The sequence below is a fragment of the Dreissena polymorpha genome, chromosome 7 (genome assembly GCF_020536995.1).
Source record: "Dreissena polymorpha isolate Duluth1 chromosome 7, UMN_Dpol_1.0, whole genome shotgun sequence".
NCBI classification, from domain to species: domain Eukaryota; kingdom Metazoa; phylum Mollusca; class Bivalvia; order Myida; family Dreissenidae; genus Dreissena; species Dreissena polymorpha.
The window spans coordinates 51,540,786-51,561,083 of record NC_068361.1 but is presented as its reverse complement, the minus strand read 5'-3'; the positions used below and the strand labels follow the sequence as shown (position 1 = coordinate 51,561,083).

The window sequence follows — 20,298 nt, the reverse complement described above, 5'->3', positions numbered from 1 at the left end:
CAATTCTAACAAAAAAGTAACAAACATGCATTAAGCTCTGTTTGCCAAGGGCGAGACTCATATTTGAATCCCAGTCATTAGCTCGGCGTTTGTCATAGCCGGCTCGTCGTCCGCCGTCCGCATCGTGCTAAAACCTTAACATTTTGTAAAGGTTTTGAACATTGGCTCTTAAATCAAAGTGCTTACACCTACAACTTTGAAATTTCATATTTAGATGCACCTTGATGAGTTCTACACGCCACACCCATTTTGGGTCACTAGGTCAAGGTCAATGTGACCTCTAAAAAAAAAAAATTTTTGACAAGCTTTCATTTATTCAAAACTGCACCAGTAGCCGAGCGTGGCACCCGTTATGCGGTGCTCTTGTTTTTGTTTAGCCATCATGGGATGTAAGCTAGATATAGTTGTCACAAAGTTTTAGTGTGTATATGTCTTGGCTCAGCTTGTTTAGACTGTTACATACATCAAAAAGCATTTTTGTAAGTTAATTGCAACAAATTCTCACCATGTTGAGACTGCATGTCATACTAGTATGTGTAACATTTGTGACCTTCGCTCCAAGGTCAAGATCACACTTACAGGTGCAAGGCATAATTTTATAAATCAGCTTGTCTGGACTGTACATTCATTATCTAGCAGGCTATTTTGAAATAAGGTTCCACAGATGTGCAATGTTAGGAGTCCGCTGGTCATATTTAAAAAGGACGTGGTTCACCAAATGCCCTGTCCAGACCTTAAAGGTCTCTCAAAGTCAATAAAAATGGTATTAGAGCATCCCTGCTGTTGAGCTTTGCATATTTTCCAGCAAACATCTAGTTTCAGGATTATTTGTCCCCTATTGATAGTTGTGGTACATGTATTAGTAAAATTTTAAGATAAAATATCATTACAACTGCTGAACAGGATCAATGTTTTTTGTTTAATTTGGCAATAACATACACTTGAGTTATGTTACTTACATGACTTATACCCACACAAGGCTTTGTGGCTGAAAATAACTCAGAAATTTGTGGATCACTGTGGATGAAAAGTACCCTTAGAATCTATACTTAATGTTGAATGACATTTTTTCAAGTAAATCTCATGAGAAATGTGGTTTAAGTTTTCTGGACAGACTAATAAAATTGTATACAATCTGACCCAACATACCAACAGCGTGCATCCAATGTGTGGTAAATTCCTTATATAAAACTTCAAAGTGATGCTTTCTATTGTTCGGTTTAGTTCAGAGGAAAAACTCCTGAGGACTTTCAGCAGGCGCAGATATGTCGTTTTTGTTGGAATGGAAGAAGTCATCATAGATTTGTTTTGTAATTGGAACTGTGCTTTTAATTGACACATTCTCATATTCACTAAAATAAATGTATGTATAACCGAAACATGATTTTATACAGAGGGTTGTTTGTTTTGTCAAGAAAAATGTCAGATATGTTGTTTTGTTGGAATGGAAGAAGTCATCACAAGGAAGTTTTCGTCCCTCTCTTCAAGATGTACGTGGCTTCGGACCATCATCTCCTTGTTGCCCGATTGAAAACTAAAGCTGAAGAAGAGTTGGACAGGGGGGGCCCAGCCAACGCCAACGTACAACATGCCGCACTGAAAGACACCTGGAAGCAAGGAGAGTGCAAGGTCACTCACTCCAACAAGTTCCAGGTCCTAGAGGAGCTGCTTGAAGAAGAGACAATAGAGGAGAAAGTGGCAGAAGGTGAAAGAAGCAGTGACTCCAACATGCCAAGAAGTACTGGGCTCCAAGTCTTACACCCACAAGGAGTGGATATCAGCAGAGACGCTTCAGAAAGTTGCGGAAAGACGAGAAAAGAAGGCAAGCGTAACCAACGGCAGAACACAAGCTGCAAAAGGGAAAGCACAAGACGAGTACACCGAAGCAAATAGGAGCGTCAAGTGAAGTATTAGAGAAAACAAGCGGAACTCATTAGAGACTCTTACAACAGAGGCAGAAGAGGCAGTCTATCAGAACAGAACTTAAGATCTGTACTCGATCACCATGAGATTAGCAGGAAAGTTTGCCAAGCCAGAGAGGCCGGTAAGGGACAAATGGAGTAGTAATTACAGATGACGATGGGCAGAAGAAGAGATGGATTGAGTACTTCCAGGAGCTACTCAACAGTCTTTCTGCTGCGAACCCACCGGAAGTCTGCAAATCCAGTGCTGCTCTCCCACAAAGGAAGAGATCAGCAGCGCCATCAAGCAATTGAAAATTGGCAAATCTGCTGGACCTGACAGCATACGGCAGAAGTGCTCAAGGTAGACGTGGGAGACCAGTGTGGAGATACATGTACTGCACCCACTCTTAAGCAAGATATGGAAGAAGAAGAAATTCCAACAGAGTAGAAAGAGGGTTACCTCATCAAGCTTCCCAAGAAAGGTGACCTCAGCTCCTGCTCCAACTACTGAGGAATCACGCTGTTTGTCTATCCAAGGAAAGGTGTTTAATGGCATCCTGCTGAACTTAATGAAAGACCAATAGACACGCATATCCGTGACCAACAAGGAGGCTTCCGAAATGAGGAGATCGTGCACAGATCAGATCGCAAACCCTGCGCATCATTCTGGAACAATCCCTGGGAGTGGAATTTGCTGTTGTATGTCAACTTTATTAATTATGAAAAGGCGTTCGACAGTGTTGACCGGAGTCCCTCTGGAGACTCTGAGACAGAGTGCCAGGAAAGATCACCAACATCATCAGGAGTCTTATGATGGAATGACCTGCAAAATCGTTCATGGCAGAAGGAAAGCTCACAGATGCCTAATAAAGTGAGAACCCGTGTGAGGCAAGCCTGCTTACTCTCACCTTTCTCGTCCTGCTAGCCATAGACTAGACTTGGTTATGAAGACTTCGACGGAAGCAGAAGCGGAATGGAATTCAGTGGACACTCTGGAAACAGTTGGAAGACTTGATTTTGCCGATGATTTGGCTCTTCTCTCCCACACCAACAACAGATGCAGAGAAAAGACAAACATGTGTAGCGGACAACTCAGCTAGACTGGGCCTCACCCTCCACAAAGGGAAGAGCAAGGTGTTTAGGACCACGCATCCAACAACACACCCATCACAGTCCAAGGCGAGGCGCTGGAGGAGGTGGACAGCTTCACCTATCTCGGCAGCATTTCTGGACAACCAGGGAGGAATGGATGCAGATGTCAGAGCCCGCCACGGTAAATCACGAGCAGCCTTCCATCAGCTGGAAGAACATCTGGGGATCAAGCGAAATTGGCATCACCACCAAGATTAGGCTCTTCAATACCATGGTGAAGCAACAAATCCTCTATGGAGGAGAACCAGTCAACACCAATAAAGAAAATACAGGTCTTTATCTACACCTGCCTCAGGAAGATCCTCAGATCAGCTAGCCAGACAAGATCTACAACGAAGAAGAATTATGGAGAAGAACAACAGCAGCAGCAAGTTTAAGAAGACTCCTTCAGAGACGTTGGCATGGATAGGTCACACCCTTCGAGAGCCTGCATCAAATACAAGGCAATCTCTCACATGCAGCCCTCCAAGGGAAAAGGAAGAGAGGGCGGCCTGGAAACACCTGGCGCCCAGACCTGGATGCAGATGCTAGCAGATGGGCCAAACATGGGGGCAGCCGGAGAGACTCGCCCAGAACCGTTGTATGAAAAACAAGAGGGCCTGAAAGGCCCAAAGTCGCTCACCAGAGAAAACTAGATTATTGCGACAACTCTTCTGACCAAGTTTCATAAAGATCGGAAAATAAATGTGGCCTCTAGAGTGTTAACAAGGTTTTACTAAAGTCATGTAAGGAAAAATGCCCCCGCCCCCTGGGGGCCATGTTTTTCAACCAACCGGCATCATTTTTAACTCGTCCAAGATATTATTGAGATGAATCTTCTGATCAAGTTTCATAAAGATCAGACAATAAATGTGGCCTCTAGAGTGTAACAAGATTTTACTATAGCCATATAAGGAAAAATGCCCCGCCCCTTTGGCAGCCATGTTTTTCAAGCAAACATGACCATTTTCGAACTCATCCAAGATACCATTGAGGTCAATCTTCTGACTGAATTTCATGAAGATTGGAAATAAATGTGGCCTCTAGAGAGTTAACAAGGCAAATGTTGACAGCGCACGACGGACAAAAGGCAATCACAAAGCTCACCATGAGCATATTGCGCTCAGGTGAGCTAAAAATGGGTTGCCACACTTATGAGTAAGGTCACACTTTAGGGTTCAAAAGACAAGAGTGGGAACATTCAGCTTTTCCATTCATTTCTCAGCTTCATCTTTGTCATAAATGAGTTGATTTAATTTCAAAATATACATCTTGATTGTAAGAATGCATTAGGTTTATCTTTTCATGCATCCATTGGCCTGTCAGTCCAAATATTTTATATTTGATTTTTTTTTACAATACAAGATATTGCCCTGTGCATATTTCAACTTTAGGATTTTCAGGGGCATAAGTTACTTTATTGTTACAGTTCTGGTGTTCTCTTAAATCCAACAGTTGTGGTCATGAAAAGGAGTTACTTACCATATTCTTATGATTTTCTGATGATTGAATGTGTGAACTGTTCATGCATTTCAGAAAACGGTCAACACAGCTTCCCTAACTTATCTGACAATTAATTGCCAGTACACAGCATTCACTTGATTAAAGCAGCTGTATATGATTTTATTTGTCGACATTTTATTTTGATAAAATGTGAATAAAGAATGTGATTTATATGTAATTGAGATAAGTTTAATAAAATATGTTATTTATCTGCTTATGTTACCAAAAAACAAGGGCTGTTTGTAAAACATGCATGCCCCCCATATGGGTTCTCCGTTGTAGTGACGGCCATTGTGTGAATATGTTTTTTGTCACTGTGACCTTGACCTTTGACCTAGTGACCTGAAAATATATCGGGGGTCATCTGCCAGTCATGATCAATGTACCTATGAAGTTCATGATCCTAGCCATAAGCGTTCTTGAGTTATCATCCAGAACCATTTTACTATTTCGGGTCACTGTGACCTTGACCTTTGACCTAGTGACCTGAAAATCAATAGGGGTCATCTGCGAGTCATGATCAATCTACCTATCAAGTTTCATGATCCTAGGAATAAGCGTTCTTGAGTTATCATCCGGAAACCATTTTACTATTTGGGGTCACCTTGACCTTTGACCTAGTGACCTGAAAATCATTAGGGGTCATCTGCCAGCCATTATCAATCTACCTACAAAGTTTCATGATCCTAGGCATAAGCGCTTTTGAGTTATCATCCGGAAACCATTTTACTATTTCGGGTCACTGTGACCTTGACCTTTGACAAAGTGACCTGAAAATCCATAGGGGTCATCTGCGAGTCATGATCAATCTACCTATCAAGTTTCATTATCCTAGGCCTAAGCGTTCTTGAGTAATCATCTGGAAACCATTTTACTATTTTGAGTCACTGTGACCTTGACCTAGTGACCTGAAAATCAATAGGGGTCATCTGCGAGTCATAATCAATCTACCTATGAAGTTTCATGATCCTAGGCCTAAGCGTTCTTGAGTTATCATCCGGAAACCATTTTACTATTTCGGGTCACCGTGACCTTACCCTTTGACCTAGTGACCTAACAAGATGTGTTTGTGAAACACAATGTCCCCCTATATGATGTTTGACCTTGAAGGATGACCTTGACCTTGTGAAGGATGACCTTGACCTTGTGAAGGATGACCTTGACCTTTCATCACTCAAAATGTGCAGCTCCATGAGATACACATGCATGCCCAAATATCAAGTTGCTATCTTCAAAATTGCAAAAGTATTCATAAAATAAGCGATTTGGGCCACATATATTTGACCTCTGACCTTGAAGGATGACCTTGACCTTGACCTTTCACCACTCAAAATGTGCAGCTCCATGAGATGCACATGCATGCCAAATATCAAGTTGCTATCTTCAATATTGCAAAGTATTTATAAAATAAGCGATTTGGGCCACATATATTTGAGCTCTGTCCTTGAAGGATGACCTTGACCTTTCACCTCTCAAAATGTGCAGCTCCATGAGATACACATGCATGCCAAATATCAAGTTGCTATCTTCAATATTGCAAAAGTATTCATAAAATGAGCGATTTTGGCCACATATATTTGACCTCTGACCTTGAAGGATGACCTTGACCTTTCACAACTCAAAATGTGCAGCTTCATGAGATACACATGCATGCCAAATATGAAGTTGCTATCTTCTATATAGCAAAAGTTATTGCAAAATGTTAAAGTTGGCGCAAACAGACAGACCAACGTACAGACCAACAGACAGGGCAAAAACAATATGTCCCCCACTACTATAGTGGGGGACATAAAAATCAATAGGGGTCATCTGCGAGTCATGATCAATGTTCCTATGAAGTTTCATGATCCTAGGCCTAAGCGTTCTTGAGTTATCATCCGGAAACCACCTGGTGGACGGACTGACAGACAGACCGACCGACATGAGCAAAGCAATATACACCCTCTTCTTCGAAGGGGGGCATAAAAATGAGTTTGTAAATTGGTGCAATTTATTCTAGACTTTTATTCTAGTGTGGCTTTTTATCCAACATTTTATCCATTTATATTTTTTAACGAATGATCATGTATGCCGGCTAAAATGTGTAGGTGAATGCATTAAGGATGTACAATCATTAACACTTTAAGGTATTTGTTTTACAGTAGTGTTAAAAGCTAAGACTCACTTAATATTACTTGTGGCATTAAAGGAACTTTTTCACAGATTTTGGCATATTTTGGCGTTTGTCATTTTATTTGATAAATGTAAAAATTGGAATTAAATAGCTCAATAAAAAACAAGATACAATTAAGAAAAAAAGTAATCCTCATTTGGCCTCAAACCACTGACCCTTGGAGTAAAAGTCTAGCATTTACACCACTCAGCCGTCTGTGCTCATACAGAGAGTGGTGATTTTTATAATTTATATAAGCAATCCGTAAACACAAAATAAAATGATAATACCAGAACACTCCAAATTATTCAATTGCTTTGCATTTGTAACGCTCAAGTATTTTTGTTTCCTTGAAAGTATCATTACTAAAACTAAAATTTGCGAATCTGAAACAATTTGTTTCAATTTTGTCAATTTACCAAAACATGAATAGGTCACTTTTAAAATAAAATCAACATCTTTAACTCATTCAATTCATAATTGGGATAAACACTCTGACCATGTTTCTTGACAATTAGGAAATAAATGATACCTGAAGATAAACATAAATGAATGCATACATTTTTGAGAAGTAATGTATTGAGCAGAAAAGTACCAGAATTCAGTTTAAATGTGGCTTTATTCAAAGCATAATACAGTCGGTCGGGTAGTTCCGGATCACTTGCGTAAGTAATGGTGTTAATATTTTTAAAAGAAAGCAATTGCTTTCAAAATACTTGGATTGTTCAGGCAAAATATTTCATCTTTCAGGCCATATTAATTTATTAATACTTACCAATACATTTCTGATGCCAATTTGAACTTATTCACTTGCATAAAGTCGGCTAGTTCTGAATCGAGTGCGGGTAATTTCGGATCACTCAGACTATTGGGAAGATGTAGATCAGGGATCATCTCAAAACTTATTTTGACTGTCAACAATTATTTTGACTGTCAAAACAAATGATGCATGTATTAAATAAAACATCAGATAGGTTCGTTTGTTTCAGTTTAAAAACTGTCTGACAATTTAAAAACATTATAGGGTATGTGTCTGTACACAGGAGAATAAACCTGTTGGAAAGAATTTATGTTTTGATTTGAAATGGATTCCTCTGTATTATTGGTTATATAAAACAAACACAAATACTGAATACAAGCAATTTATTGATAAACTCAATATACCTTATTGGGAAATAACATAATATGATAACATTTAACAACAATAGAATCACAATAATGTACAAACTGTATGAAAATATTACATATATGCTTATGACTAGAACATTTTATGTTTGACTAGAAAATATTTTTATAACTAAGGTCCTTAAAATACAGAACTTTATATAAATGTTTTTATAACAAGAGATGTGTTTGTCAGGAACACAATGCCCCCTATTGCGCCACTTTGATTTTTTTATCATTTGGCAGGTACAGATAAGTATCTTCCTTTAAAGCTTTTTACTTCCTTGGATTAGCTTTTTTGACCTTTGACCTTGAACGATGACCTTGACCTTTCACCACTCAAAATGTGCAGCTCCATGAGATACACATGCGTGCCAAATATCAAGTTTCTATCTTAAATATTGCAAAAGTTATCAAAAAACTTTAACTAAGGTTAAAGTTTTGGGACAGAATGACAGACAGGCCAAAAACAATATGCCCCAATCATTCGATCCGGGGGCATAAAAATGACAACTGAACATAAACAAGTACCTCTGGAATTCATTTGCTAATAATAGGATCACAATAATGTAAAAATATATAAAAGCATCCATAAAAAGTATAACATAAACCAGTGCCTCTGGAATAAATGTGCTAAAGAAATGGAAAACAATACTAGATATCAAGTTACTTTTTTGGTAAATAACATAGTATGATAACAAGTAACAATAATAGGATCACAATAATGTAAAAATAATGTAATAAAAGTATCCAAAAAAAGACAACATAAACCAGTACCTCTCGGATAAAAATGGTTAAGAAATGGAAGACAATACTAGATATCAAGTTAAAATTTTGGTAAATAACATATTATGGCAACATTTAACAATAATAGGATCACAATAATGTAAAAAATATATAAAAGTATCCGCTTCAGCCTCTTTGCCAATGACTGTGCAGAGCACCCGTGCTTTTTTTGGACCCATCCGTCCAACTTGACAATTATCTGAAATGCAAAACCACAGCATAAATACACATAAAAATAGGATAAATATTTAGAATATTACCAATCTCTTTCCAGCACTAGTAACATCTTACCATTATTTATTAATTATATTTTTCTATAGTACAGTTTTTAGCACTCCACTATTATACCTTTAAATGTTATAACTTATTACTAAGCACATAAACATACAAACAAACCAAGATGCATTCAACAAATGCTTACTGTATGTGTTAGCCTTGACCTTGTGACTTAGACCTAATGCCTCATAACTGGTTTGCATAATAGATCTCAATCAGATGCAAGAACATGTTAAGTTTGGAGAACCAGGTCCATAAAGTTTCATTTTATGAGCAAGGTTAAAGTTTTAGGGCAGAAAGACGGACAGAATAAACAAAATTCAATCTTATTCTCTGTATTTCTCGACATTGAAGTCACAAAATAGTATTATATTTAAATAATTGCAATGAAACAATATATCAAATTTATTATCCTACTAGGCACTTTTCATTTCATATATATATATACAAAAAGTTTTGTGGTAGCTAGAGCTTTAAAATATTACAAACACAGTATTCAATCAATGAATAACTGTTTTGAGATTTTCCCCATTCAGCTGATCCGCAACTGACATGTACACGAGGTGCAATTTCCATGCTTTTATTTCCATAAATCATTAACATATACTAAAATCACTCACGGGATTTAAAAATAATAATAAAAAAAACAAATTTATACCAAATGTAAAAGCATTTACCAAGGAAATGTGCTTCTAAATCGTCTTTCAATTGTTGACGCTTGTTATAGATAGACGGTGCGACGGTAAAATGAAACGACTGTGATAGTTATCAAAACGTGATTTTCAATGAAAACACACTTTAAATAAGAAGCAAAACTTTGTTATTGCTTGAAATTGATCACATTTTCCAAAAATCGCAGCTATATTTATATGTCAATATCTTTTAGACTAATATTTTAATTAAAATCATAGAGTTGATTCGGAATTACCCGAGATCCGGAACTACCCGATCGACTGTATGAATAGTAACGGGTACTCAATGAGTGAAACACAGTGCACAAAAACACATTTTTTAATTCGTGAGATGTTTAAACAAAATGTATTCTCAAAGGCACCAACATATTAAAATAAATATGTCCATACTTGTTCAGGAAAATGACTAAAATATCCGAAGATGTGATGGAATTCGAATAATACTGTAGGTATTCTCATAAACAGTTGTGTAGAAACTATAAAAACTAGAAGAAGAAATTAACTTTTCAATTTTAGTAATACATCCAAAACTTTTACTGTAGATGATTACAAATAAAGTTTAAATGTACCATAATATTACAAATTGGTGAATGTCTGCAAAATCCCACAAAATGCAAAAGACAAATTCTAACTGGATATTTAGTTGAAACAAATCGGACTAAAGAGAGCTTGAATAACACTTTATTTGCTTCCAAGAGAAACGACAACAAAGGGTGAGAAAAAATAGCATACACAATTATAAATCATTAAACAAAAGTACAACAGCAATATCTAAAATAATTTTAATACAAAATAAATAAGTTAAAAATAAAATATAATAGGACCAGAAATTGTAGAATGACCTTTTTGAAAAAGGATTTCGAGAAAAGTTTGGATTGTTTTCTTGGTTATGAAAGCATGATCACACAGAAACAGTATTTGATAATGCAATATGTTTTTGAACAAAACCTTCAGGTTCAAGAGATTTTTTTTGAAGTTATTACAACATATGTAAAACCAGTATCCTAAAAGCATTGCCAATTATGAGTACTTGGGCTCAATTGTGCATCATTTAAATAAACTTGGTTTAGGACCATAAATTTTTACCCCAGGGGCTTGATTAAAAAAATGATGTAGAGGACCCCTCAATGATGTTGCACGTAAAATAGTATGCATATAGGTTTTGAAAATAAAACATAAATTGTTGACAGTTAAAATTTGAAGAGATGTTGCAAATGAGCAAGTTTTTACAAGGTTTGAATTATAGATTTCTCAAGCATATACATGAACACTAGTAAGAAGTCAGACCTAATTGCAAATTTTAAATAACAATAAGGGCTTTGAATGTGTTGTGGTACATAGCAAGTGTAGATACTGTTTGACAATAACATTACAACAAGCACACAGCAAGACAAATACATGTATGTATATGTGTATGAATTAGTGTTACAAGGTAATACAATCATGATTTTCATATTTTTAACTCAAAAAATAAATAAAAATACAACAAAAATTAACTGTCCCCATCAAAGCATCAGCAAAGCTTTAACAACAACTCAAATCTCACTTTTTAATAAATAAACTATTTTAAGAATATAAGATACCGTAATGACTCTAAGTTTTCAGACACTTAAAAATAAACAAAATTCGTGTCAGAAAATTTAGATACAAGTAAGAGCTGTGTTTGTGAAACACAATACCCCTACTGCGTCGCTTTAAAGCCATATATTTGACCTTTGAATCAAAAAGGGGGAGAGGTTGAAAGGGGTGTATAGTGTGGGGGTTGGAGGGGGTGGGGGGATTCTTGTGTGGGATGGTTGAACAGTCTTTCAAAAATAAAATAATAAAAATAAATGTTTGTGTTTTTTTAACCATGTTTCCAAAAATGGGGGGGGGGGGGGGGCAGAGGAGGGTATTGTGTGGGGTGTGGGTATGGTAATTTATAAGATGATCTTTCAAAAATAAGAAAAAAATGGGGAAAAACAACTGTTTTGGGGGAGGGGGGATTCTCTGGTTTGGCGTGGGGGATGGTTTGGGTGGAGGCTATTGTGGTATGTCAGGTAAGTGTTGTTTTGTCAAGTTTTAATCAAATCTGATCATAAATAAAGAAGTTATGGCAATTTTAGCAAAATTTAATACGTTGACCTTGAGTAAAGGTTATTCAAAGGTCAGGATCAAATTCAACTTGCCAGGTACAGTACCCTCATAATAGTAAGAAAGTATTTGAAGTTTGAAAGCATAAGCCTTGATACTTCAGATGAAAAGTGGATATTAACACAAAATTTAACCAAATATTCAAAGTTACGAAGTTGATAAAGGGCCATAATTCTGTCAAAATGCCAGTCAGAGTTACATAACTTTGTCTGTCTAGTCCCCTTATGATAGCAAGTGTTGCAAGTATGAAAGCAATAGCTTTGATACTTTAGGAATAAAGTTGACCTAAACACAAAACTTAACCGAATTTTAAATTTTGTAAGTATAAAAGGGGCCATAATTCTGTCAAAATGCCAGTCAGAGTTACATTAATTTGCCTGCACAGTCCCCTTATGATAGTAAGTGTTGCAAGTATGAAAGCAATAGCTTTGATACTTTAGGAATAAAGTGGGCCTAAACACAAAACTTAACCAAATTTTCAATTTTCCTATGTATAAAAGGGGCCATAATTCTGTCAAAATGCCAATCAGAGTTACATAACTTTGCCTGCACAGTCCCCTTATGATAGTTAGTAAGTGTTGCAAGTATGAAAGCAATAGCTTTGAATACTTGAGAAATAAGGTGGACCTAAACACAAAACTTAACCAAATTTGTTATTTTCTAAGTATAACAAGATGCGTTTGTGAAACACAATGTCCCCCTATATGATGTTTGACCTTAAAGGATGACCTTGACCGTGACCCTTCACCACTCAAAATGTGCAGCTCCATGAGATACACATGCATTTCAAATATAAAATTGCTAGCTTCAATATTGCAGAAGTGACATTACATGAGCAATTTTGACCCATATATTTGACCTTGAAGGATGACCTCGACCTTGACCTTTCACTACTCAAAATGTGCAGCTCCATGAGATACACATGCTTGCCAAATATCAAGTTGCTATCTTCAATATTGCAAAAGTATTCATAAAATAAGCGATTTGGGCCACATATATTTGACCTCTGACCTTGAAGGATGACCTTGACCTTTTACCACTCAAAATGTGCAGCTCCATGAGATACACATGCATGCCCAATATCAAGTTGCTATCTTCAAGATTGCAAAAGTATTCATAAAATAAGCGATTCGGGCCACATATATTTGACCTCTGACCTTGAAGGATGACCTTGACCTTTCACCACTCAAAATGTGCAGCTCCATGAGATACACATGCATGCCAAATATCAAGTTGCTATCTTCAATATTGCAAAAGTATTAATAAAATGAGCGATTTTGGCCACATATATTTGACCTCTGACCTTGAAGGATGACCTTGACCTTGACCTTTCACCACTCAAAATGTGCAGCTCCATGAGATACACATGCATGCCAAATTTTAAGTTGCTATATCCAATATAGCAAAAGTTATTGCAAAATGTTAAAGTTGGCGCAAACCAACCAACCAACAGACCAACCAACAGACAGGGCAAAAACAATATGTCCCCCACTACTATAGTGGGGAACAAAAAAAGGGCACATTATATGTCAAAATGCCAGCCAGAGTTATCTAACTTTGCCTGCCCAGTCCCCTCATGATAGTAAGTAAGTGTGCCATGTTTGAATGCATTAGCTTTGATACTTTATGAGAAAAGTGGACCTAAACACAAAACTTAACCGGACGCCCACACCAAGGCAGACGACCAGGTGATGACAATAGCTTTTTTTTCTTCAAAAAATAGAGGAGCTAAAAATGACATTAAAAGTGTTAATTCATGAACAAGTTTTGTCCCAAGAAATGGTTTACCCAAAGTTTCTTAAATCTTTTTTATTTAAAACTAATTAACATCAGCTATTTTTGCTACTGGTAACGTTAGCATTGAACATTGATTACATAAACACTGATAACAAATTACCTTAGACTGAAGCTTAGATGACTTGAGCACATTCGTGTTCTCATATCCTGGGAAATAATGATTTTTACCCTGTGCTGTGAGAAATTTCTCAATATTGAAACATGTTAAAAGACTGATAAGAATGTGTTATCAGAATAAATCAATAAGAAAATCAACTTAAAGCAAATTGTGTACGCTTTTACTATGAAATATTTTCTAATCCAAAAACACTACCATTCATACAGTCAGTTAAACTAACTAATGAGCAGATATATTGCACTTTTCAGAGAAAAAATGTCAACAAAATAGTAACAAGAGGGCCTGAAAGGCCCAAAGTCGCTCACCTGAGATTCAAAGGAACTGACCTGTTCTGTGCAGCCCAAGATGTCATTAGAACAAAATGTTCTTACCAACTTTCATGCCTAGTGAACACCCTGGCGGCCACGTTTTTCAACAGACCAGAACCATTTTCATACACATCCAAGATATCATTTAAACAAATATACTGACAAAGTTTCATGAAGATTCATTAGTCCATATAAGAAATGCCCCGCCCATTGGTGGCCATGTTTTTAAAGCAACTGGAACTTCTCGAACTTTTCCAAAATATCATTGGGAAAAATCTTCTGACAAAGTTTCATGATGATCGTACAAAAAATACGGCTTCTAGAGTGTTAACAAGGTTTAACTATAGCTATATAAGGAAAAATGCCAGGCCCCTTGGCGGCCATGTTTTTCCACCAACCAGAACCATTTTCGAACTCATCCAAGATATCATTGGGACAAATCATCTGACCAAGTTTCATGATGATCGGACAATAAATGTGGCCTCTAGGGTGTTAACATGGTTTTACAAAACATGATAAATGTGTATATAGCCATATTAGCAAAAATGCCTCGCCCCCTGGTGGCCATGTTTTTTATGCAATCGAAACCATTTTGGAACTCATCCAAGACATCATTAGGACAAATCTTCTGACCAAGTTTCATGAAGATCGAAAAATAAATGTGGCCGCTAGAGTGTTAACAAGGTTTTACTATAGCCATATAAAGAAAAATGCCACGCCCCCTGGCGGCAATGTTTTTTAACCAACCGGAATAATTATTTAACTTGTCCAAGATATTATTGGGATGAATCTTCTGACCAAGTTTCATGAAGATCGGACAATAAATGTGGCCTCTAGAGTGTTAACAAGATTTTACTATAGCCATATAAGGAAAAATGCCCCGCCCCTTGGCATCCATGTTTTTCAAGCAAACGTAACCATTTTCGAACTCATCCAAGTTCGAAAGGTTTGGTAGGTTTTACTATAGGCATATATAGCCATATAAGGAAAAATGCCCCGCCCCTTGGCAGCCATGTTTTTCAAGCAAATGTAACCATTTTTGAACTCATCCAAGATATCATACAGACCAATCTTCTGACCAAATTTCATGAAGATTGGACAATTAATGTGGCCTCGTAGAGTGTTAACAAGGTTTTACTATAGCCATATAAGGAAAACTTCCCGCCCCCTGGTGGCCATGTTTTTCACCGATCTCGACCATTTTCGAACCCGTCTGAGATATCAATGAAACCAATGTTTTGGCCAAGTTTCATGATGATTGGGCAAAAATTGTGACTTCTAGAGTGTTCACAAGGTTTCTCTATAGCCATATAAGGAATACTGCCCCGCCCCCTGGCGGCTATGTTTTTCAACGGACCGGAACCATTTTTGAACTCAACCAACATATCATTTAGACAAACATTTTGACAAAGTAACATAAAGATTGGGCATCAAATGTGACTTCTACAGTGTTCACAAGGTTTTTCTTTTTTTTGACCTAGTGACCTAATTTTTGACCCAGAATGACCCACTCTCGAAATCAGTCGAGGTATCAATGGGACAAATGTTCTGACCAAATTTCATGAAGATCAGACAATAAATGTGGCCTCTAGAGTGTTCACAAGCCAAAATGTTGACGACAGACGACGCACAACAGACTAAGGGGATCACAAAAGCTCTCCATGAGCACGTTGTTCTCAGGTGAGAAAGCTCACCATGAGCACGTTTTGCTCAGGTGAGCTAAAAAAAACCAAGTACTGTGTTTTTATAAATGTAGTATAGGTATAATTTTATATACATCAATTTTTTTCACCTGATTATAATAATTCCATCACTAGAGTATATCTATCAATCTGTGTGAACCTAAGTTTCACTGCATATAAACCATTCTGGTTATGCTGAGGCAATGAAGTAACTATACACCCTGTCCGTTTGTTTACAATGACAACAAATAGAAAAACACATTGTTTACATATACGCATAACAACATCCTGACTGTCAAGCTTAGCTATAAAGATCATAGCCGTTGACATTAATATGTGTTATTATATACACACACCATTTTAAAAATTTGTCAGAACATAAAATGTCATTTTTATAATATGAAGTAAGATTTAAAGTTTTCATCATATATTTGATTGAATGCATGCATAGTGTGTAAGCAGTATTATATGATATGGATAAATAAATGTGCCAATATTGCTTAAGTTATACAAGATAAGTTATAAACCCCAAATTGCACTTAAAACCAGAAAAATAGTGCGAATTCACTGAGAAGCATTTCGATTGGCTGGACTATTATTAGGCAGGTTCTGGTTGGCTGACACAGCCAGTGATACTCCCTCATTGGCTACTTCATTGTAAGGAGGTGGCTGAGGCATCTGCACAGAAGATTCACTAAAAGATGTAGGACCTTGCAGGTAATCTGAAAATTCAAGAGCTATTATTTGTACTAAATTGAAAAAAATACAAGTGTTCAACAATAATTGTTATAAACCTGATTTAACCAATCTTTAAATAAACATATTACATAACAAGAGCTGTCAGAAGACAGCGCGCTCGACAATTCGAGTGCTTGACAGTATAATGTAAGCCATCATGGGGTAATTGTTCAAATTATTCAATAAGGTCAAGGTAATAGTTCAGGTATATTTTCCACAATCTATTGAACATTTGTAAAGACATAAAACAAAGTAAATAGATTTTATTTCAAGTTTGATAGCAATAGCTTGGGTGTGAAGTTTGGACAGTCCTTCAAAAATAAAGTAAACAAGGGCTGTTTGTAAAACATGCATGCCCCCCATATGGGCTGTCAGTTGTAGTGGAAGCCATTGTGTGAATAGGTTTTTTTGTCACTGTGACCTTGACCTTTGACTTAGTGACCTGAAAATCAATAGGGGTCATCTTCCAGTCATGATAAATTGATCCAATTTAGCTGGATGGGAGAGTCCACTAGGCATAAATGGGTTAAAGTTTTAGGAAAGAAAACTACAATGATCTTTGACCTTGAAGGATGACCTTGACCTTGACTTTTCACCACTCAAAATGTGCAGCTCAGTGAGATACACATGCATGCCAAATATGAGTTGCTATCTTCAATATTGCAAAAGTTATCAAACTTTAACCAAGGTTAAAGTTTTTGGACACACACATACAATGAATGAAATGTGGGCTGTCAGTTGTTATGGCAGACATTGTGTGAATACGTTTTTTGTCACTGTGACCTTGACCTTTGACTTAGTGACCTGAAAATCAATAGGGGTCATCTGCCAGTCATGATCAATTTACCTATGAAGTTTCATGATGCTAGGCCTAATTATTCTTGAGTTATCATCAGGAAACCATTTTACTGTTTCCAGTCACTGTGACCATCACCTTTGACCTAGTGACCTGAAAATTAATAGGTGTCATCTGCCAGTCATGATCAATGTACCTATGAAGTTTCATGATCCTAGGCTTAAGCATTCTTGATTTATCATCCGGAAACCGTTTTACTGTTTCAAGTCACTGTGACCTTGTCCTTTGACCTAGTGACCTGAAAATCAATAGGGGTCATCTGCCAGTCATGATCAATGTACCTATGAAGTTTCATGATCCTAGGCCTAAGCGTGCTTGAGTTATCATCCGGAAACCATCTAGTGGACTTACCGACGGACCGACTGGGCAAAACAATATGTATACCACCTCTTCTTTTTTTTTTTTGGGGGGGGGGGGGGGTATGGGGGGGTTGAGAGGGGGGTATAATGTGGGGTGGGGCAATTTATTAGAATTTCTTTCAAAATAAATTTGGGGGAGGGGTGGGGAGGGATTCTGGGTTGGGGCGTGGAGTTTTGTTTGGGTGGAATCCATTGTGGTATTCAGGTAAGTGTTGTTTTGTCAAAGTATTAATAAAATCTGATCATAAATAAATAAGTTATAGCAATGTAACTAAAGTAATATGCATATTGTAAATGGAAAAAGAGCCATAATTCTTACAAAATGCTTGATACAGTTGTCTGCTCTTGTTTAAAGATTGGGGTCATGTTGGTTTAGAAGTTTCCAAATATGAAAGCAATATGTCAAGGGACATTGAAAATATTTGAGGTGGCACGCAAACTTTAACATAGATTTATCAATAATATGCATATTTTAAGTGAAAAAAGGGCCATAATTATTACATAATGCTTGATACAGTTGTCTGCTCTTGTTTATAGGTTGGGGTCATATTGGTAAAGAAGTATACAAAATATGTAAGCAATATGTCAAGGGACATTGAAAATATTCGAGGTGGTACGCAAACTTTAACATTTGCACGATAACGGGAATGGGAACGCTAACGCCGACGCTGGGGTGAGTAGGATAGCTCCACTATATATATTTCATAGTAATAGTCGAGCTTAAAATAATTCTTTTTTTTTTAAAGGCAACAGTTTCAAAATTAAACATCTGGATACAAAGATGTGTAAACTGCAAAAACGATTTTAAACATCATCTTAAATAAGCAAACCTCTAGAATATATATTTATTTTTGCTTATTAACATTTAGCTATGTTGAGCACTGCACACTTTTAGGAAAAAACAAGATCTGTTTGAGAAACACTATGCCCCCCCCCCCCCCCCAGCATGCCAAATATGAAGTTGATATGTAGTGTATATTAAATGAGTGATTTTGACCCATATATTTGACCTTGACCTTGAAGGATGACCTTGACCTTTCATCACTCAAAATATGCAGCTCCATGAGATACACATGCATGCCAAATCTGAAGTTGCTATGTTCAATATTGCAAAAGGTATGGCAAATGTTTGACATGTACAATAGTTAAAAAGCTATAGGCATTTTTAAGTATATGACCTTGAAGGATGACATTGACAAGTCACCGTTAAATACGTTATGTCACCGATAAAACCGTTCAGCTGTATGAGTAACACATGCATGTAAAATATAAGGTATCTGTATAAAGTGGTACTTACGTTTTGACATATTTAAAATGAAAATTGACCTTTATAAATGACCTTTGACCTTTCATGATGACCTTGACATTAACTTTGTACAAATTAAAATATGCAGCTCCATATGCATTTGAGAAGTCGTTACGAAGATATAGTGTATAGTAAATGAGCGATTTTGACCCATATATTTTACCTTTGACCTTGAAGGATGACCTTGACCTTTCACCACACAAAATGTGCAGCTCCGTGAGATACAAATGCATGCCAAATATCAAGTTGCTATCTTCAATATTGCAAAAGTTATGGCAAATGTTAAAGTTTGACGCAAACCAACAAACCAACAACAGACAGGGCAAAAATAATATGTCCCCCAGTATATACATGCAAATTTTTCATGCAAATTTAAGCAGAAAAAACACTTATCTTCAGTTCCAAAAAAAACAAGAATATCAGTGAAACTGATAGATGTTCCCCGATGATGCGCTTTGTCAATCTATCTGTTAATAACCACCTAAAAAAGTTTCATTGAATTCCGGTCATTAGTTGCTGAGAAATAGCCCGGACAAGAATTATAACACTATATGTACAGTTAATGGAAAATTTCAAAGGGCCGTAACTCTGTGAAAAATCATCCGACCAGAACCGGTTGATAATATACACATCTCCTCTTGGTAGTGAAACTTCACACAAAGTTTAATTGAATTCCGGTCATTAATTGCTAAGAAATAGCCCAGACAAAAATTGTGCAGACGGATGAAGACTATATGCTCCCCCCAAAAATTTGGGGGAGCATAAAAACTAGTAAAAGAAATGTGATTAAGTTTAAGGTTCCATATTCAGCTATATAATAATTTCATTTGAAACAAAATCTGGAGTGTTCAAGAAGAATGCTTTTTCCTGTATGCGTTCAGCTGCTTATATACTTATGTGACTGAAAATATATGGGCCCCACTCTGTTGAACAAAGACTTAATGCACATAAATGAATAGATGTCCCAGATTAGCTTGAGCAGTACACACAGGTTAATCAGGGAAAGCGGAAAGTTTCGTCCCTGATTAGCCTGCGAGGGAAATAGACTGACCACAATACATGTAGCTCACCTTCAGCATATTGTGATCAGGGGAGTTTAAAACATATACAATATAATTGCCACGTACTGTGTGCGTTGCTGGGATAGGAAGTCTTGGTACTTGGTGGAAACATGCTTGGGTGACTGACAACCTGTAATAAGAAACAACAAATCAAGCACAGTCAGTAACACCTACGTACTAATTGCACCATACAATGTTGTCAAATGTAAGGACAATAATGGCCATTAAAGGCCTTTGTAGAAAAAAAATTTGGCTAAGGCAGATCTTATTTGGCTCAAACAGCCGACAGTCTGACATAAAAATGTATTGCTTCCAGCCATAGCAAAAAACTA

General features: G+C 36.8%; 1 protein-coding gene across 2 annotated transcripts in view; it reads right to left on the bottom strand.

Annotated features, from left to right (window-relative positions):
* Window positions 1–10,273: 10,273 nt before the first annotated feature.
* LOC127839310 (vesicular, overexpressed in cancer, prosurvival protein 1-like) overlaps window positions 10,274–20,298 on the bottom strand; it is a 28,341-nt gene continuing 18,316 nt past the window's right edge. For both annotated transcript variants that reach the window (XM_052367610.1, XM_052367611.1), the window contains exons 5-6: window positions 20,033–20,096; window positions 10,274–16,368 (exon numbers count right to left, since the gene is read on the bottom strand). In XM_052367610.1, the coding sequence (XP_052223570.1) occupies window positions 16,211–16,368; window positions 20,033–20,096 (222 nt within the window). In that variant the 3' untranslated portion in view covers window positions 10,274–16,210. The remainder of the gene's footprint in view (window positions 16,369–20,032; window positions 20,097–20,298) is intronic.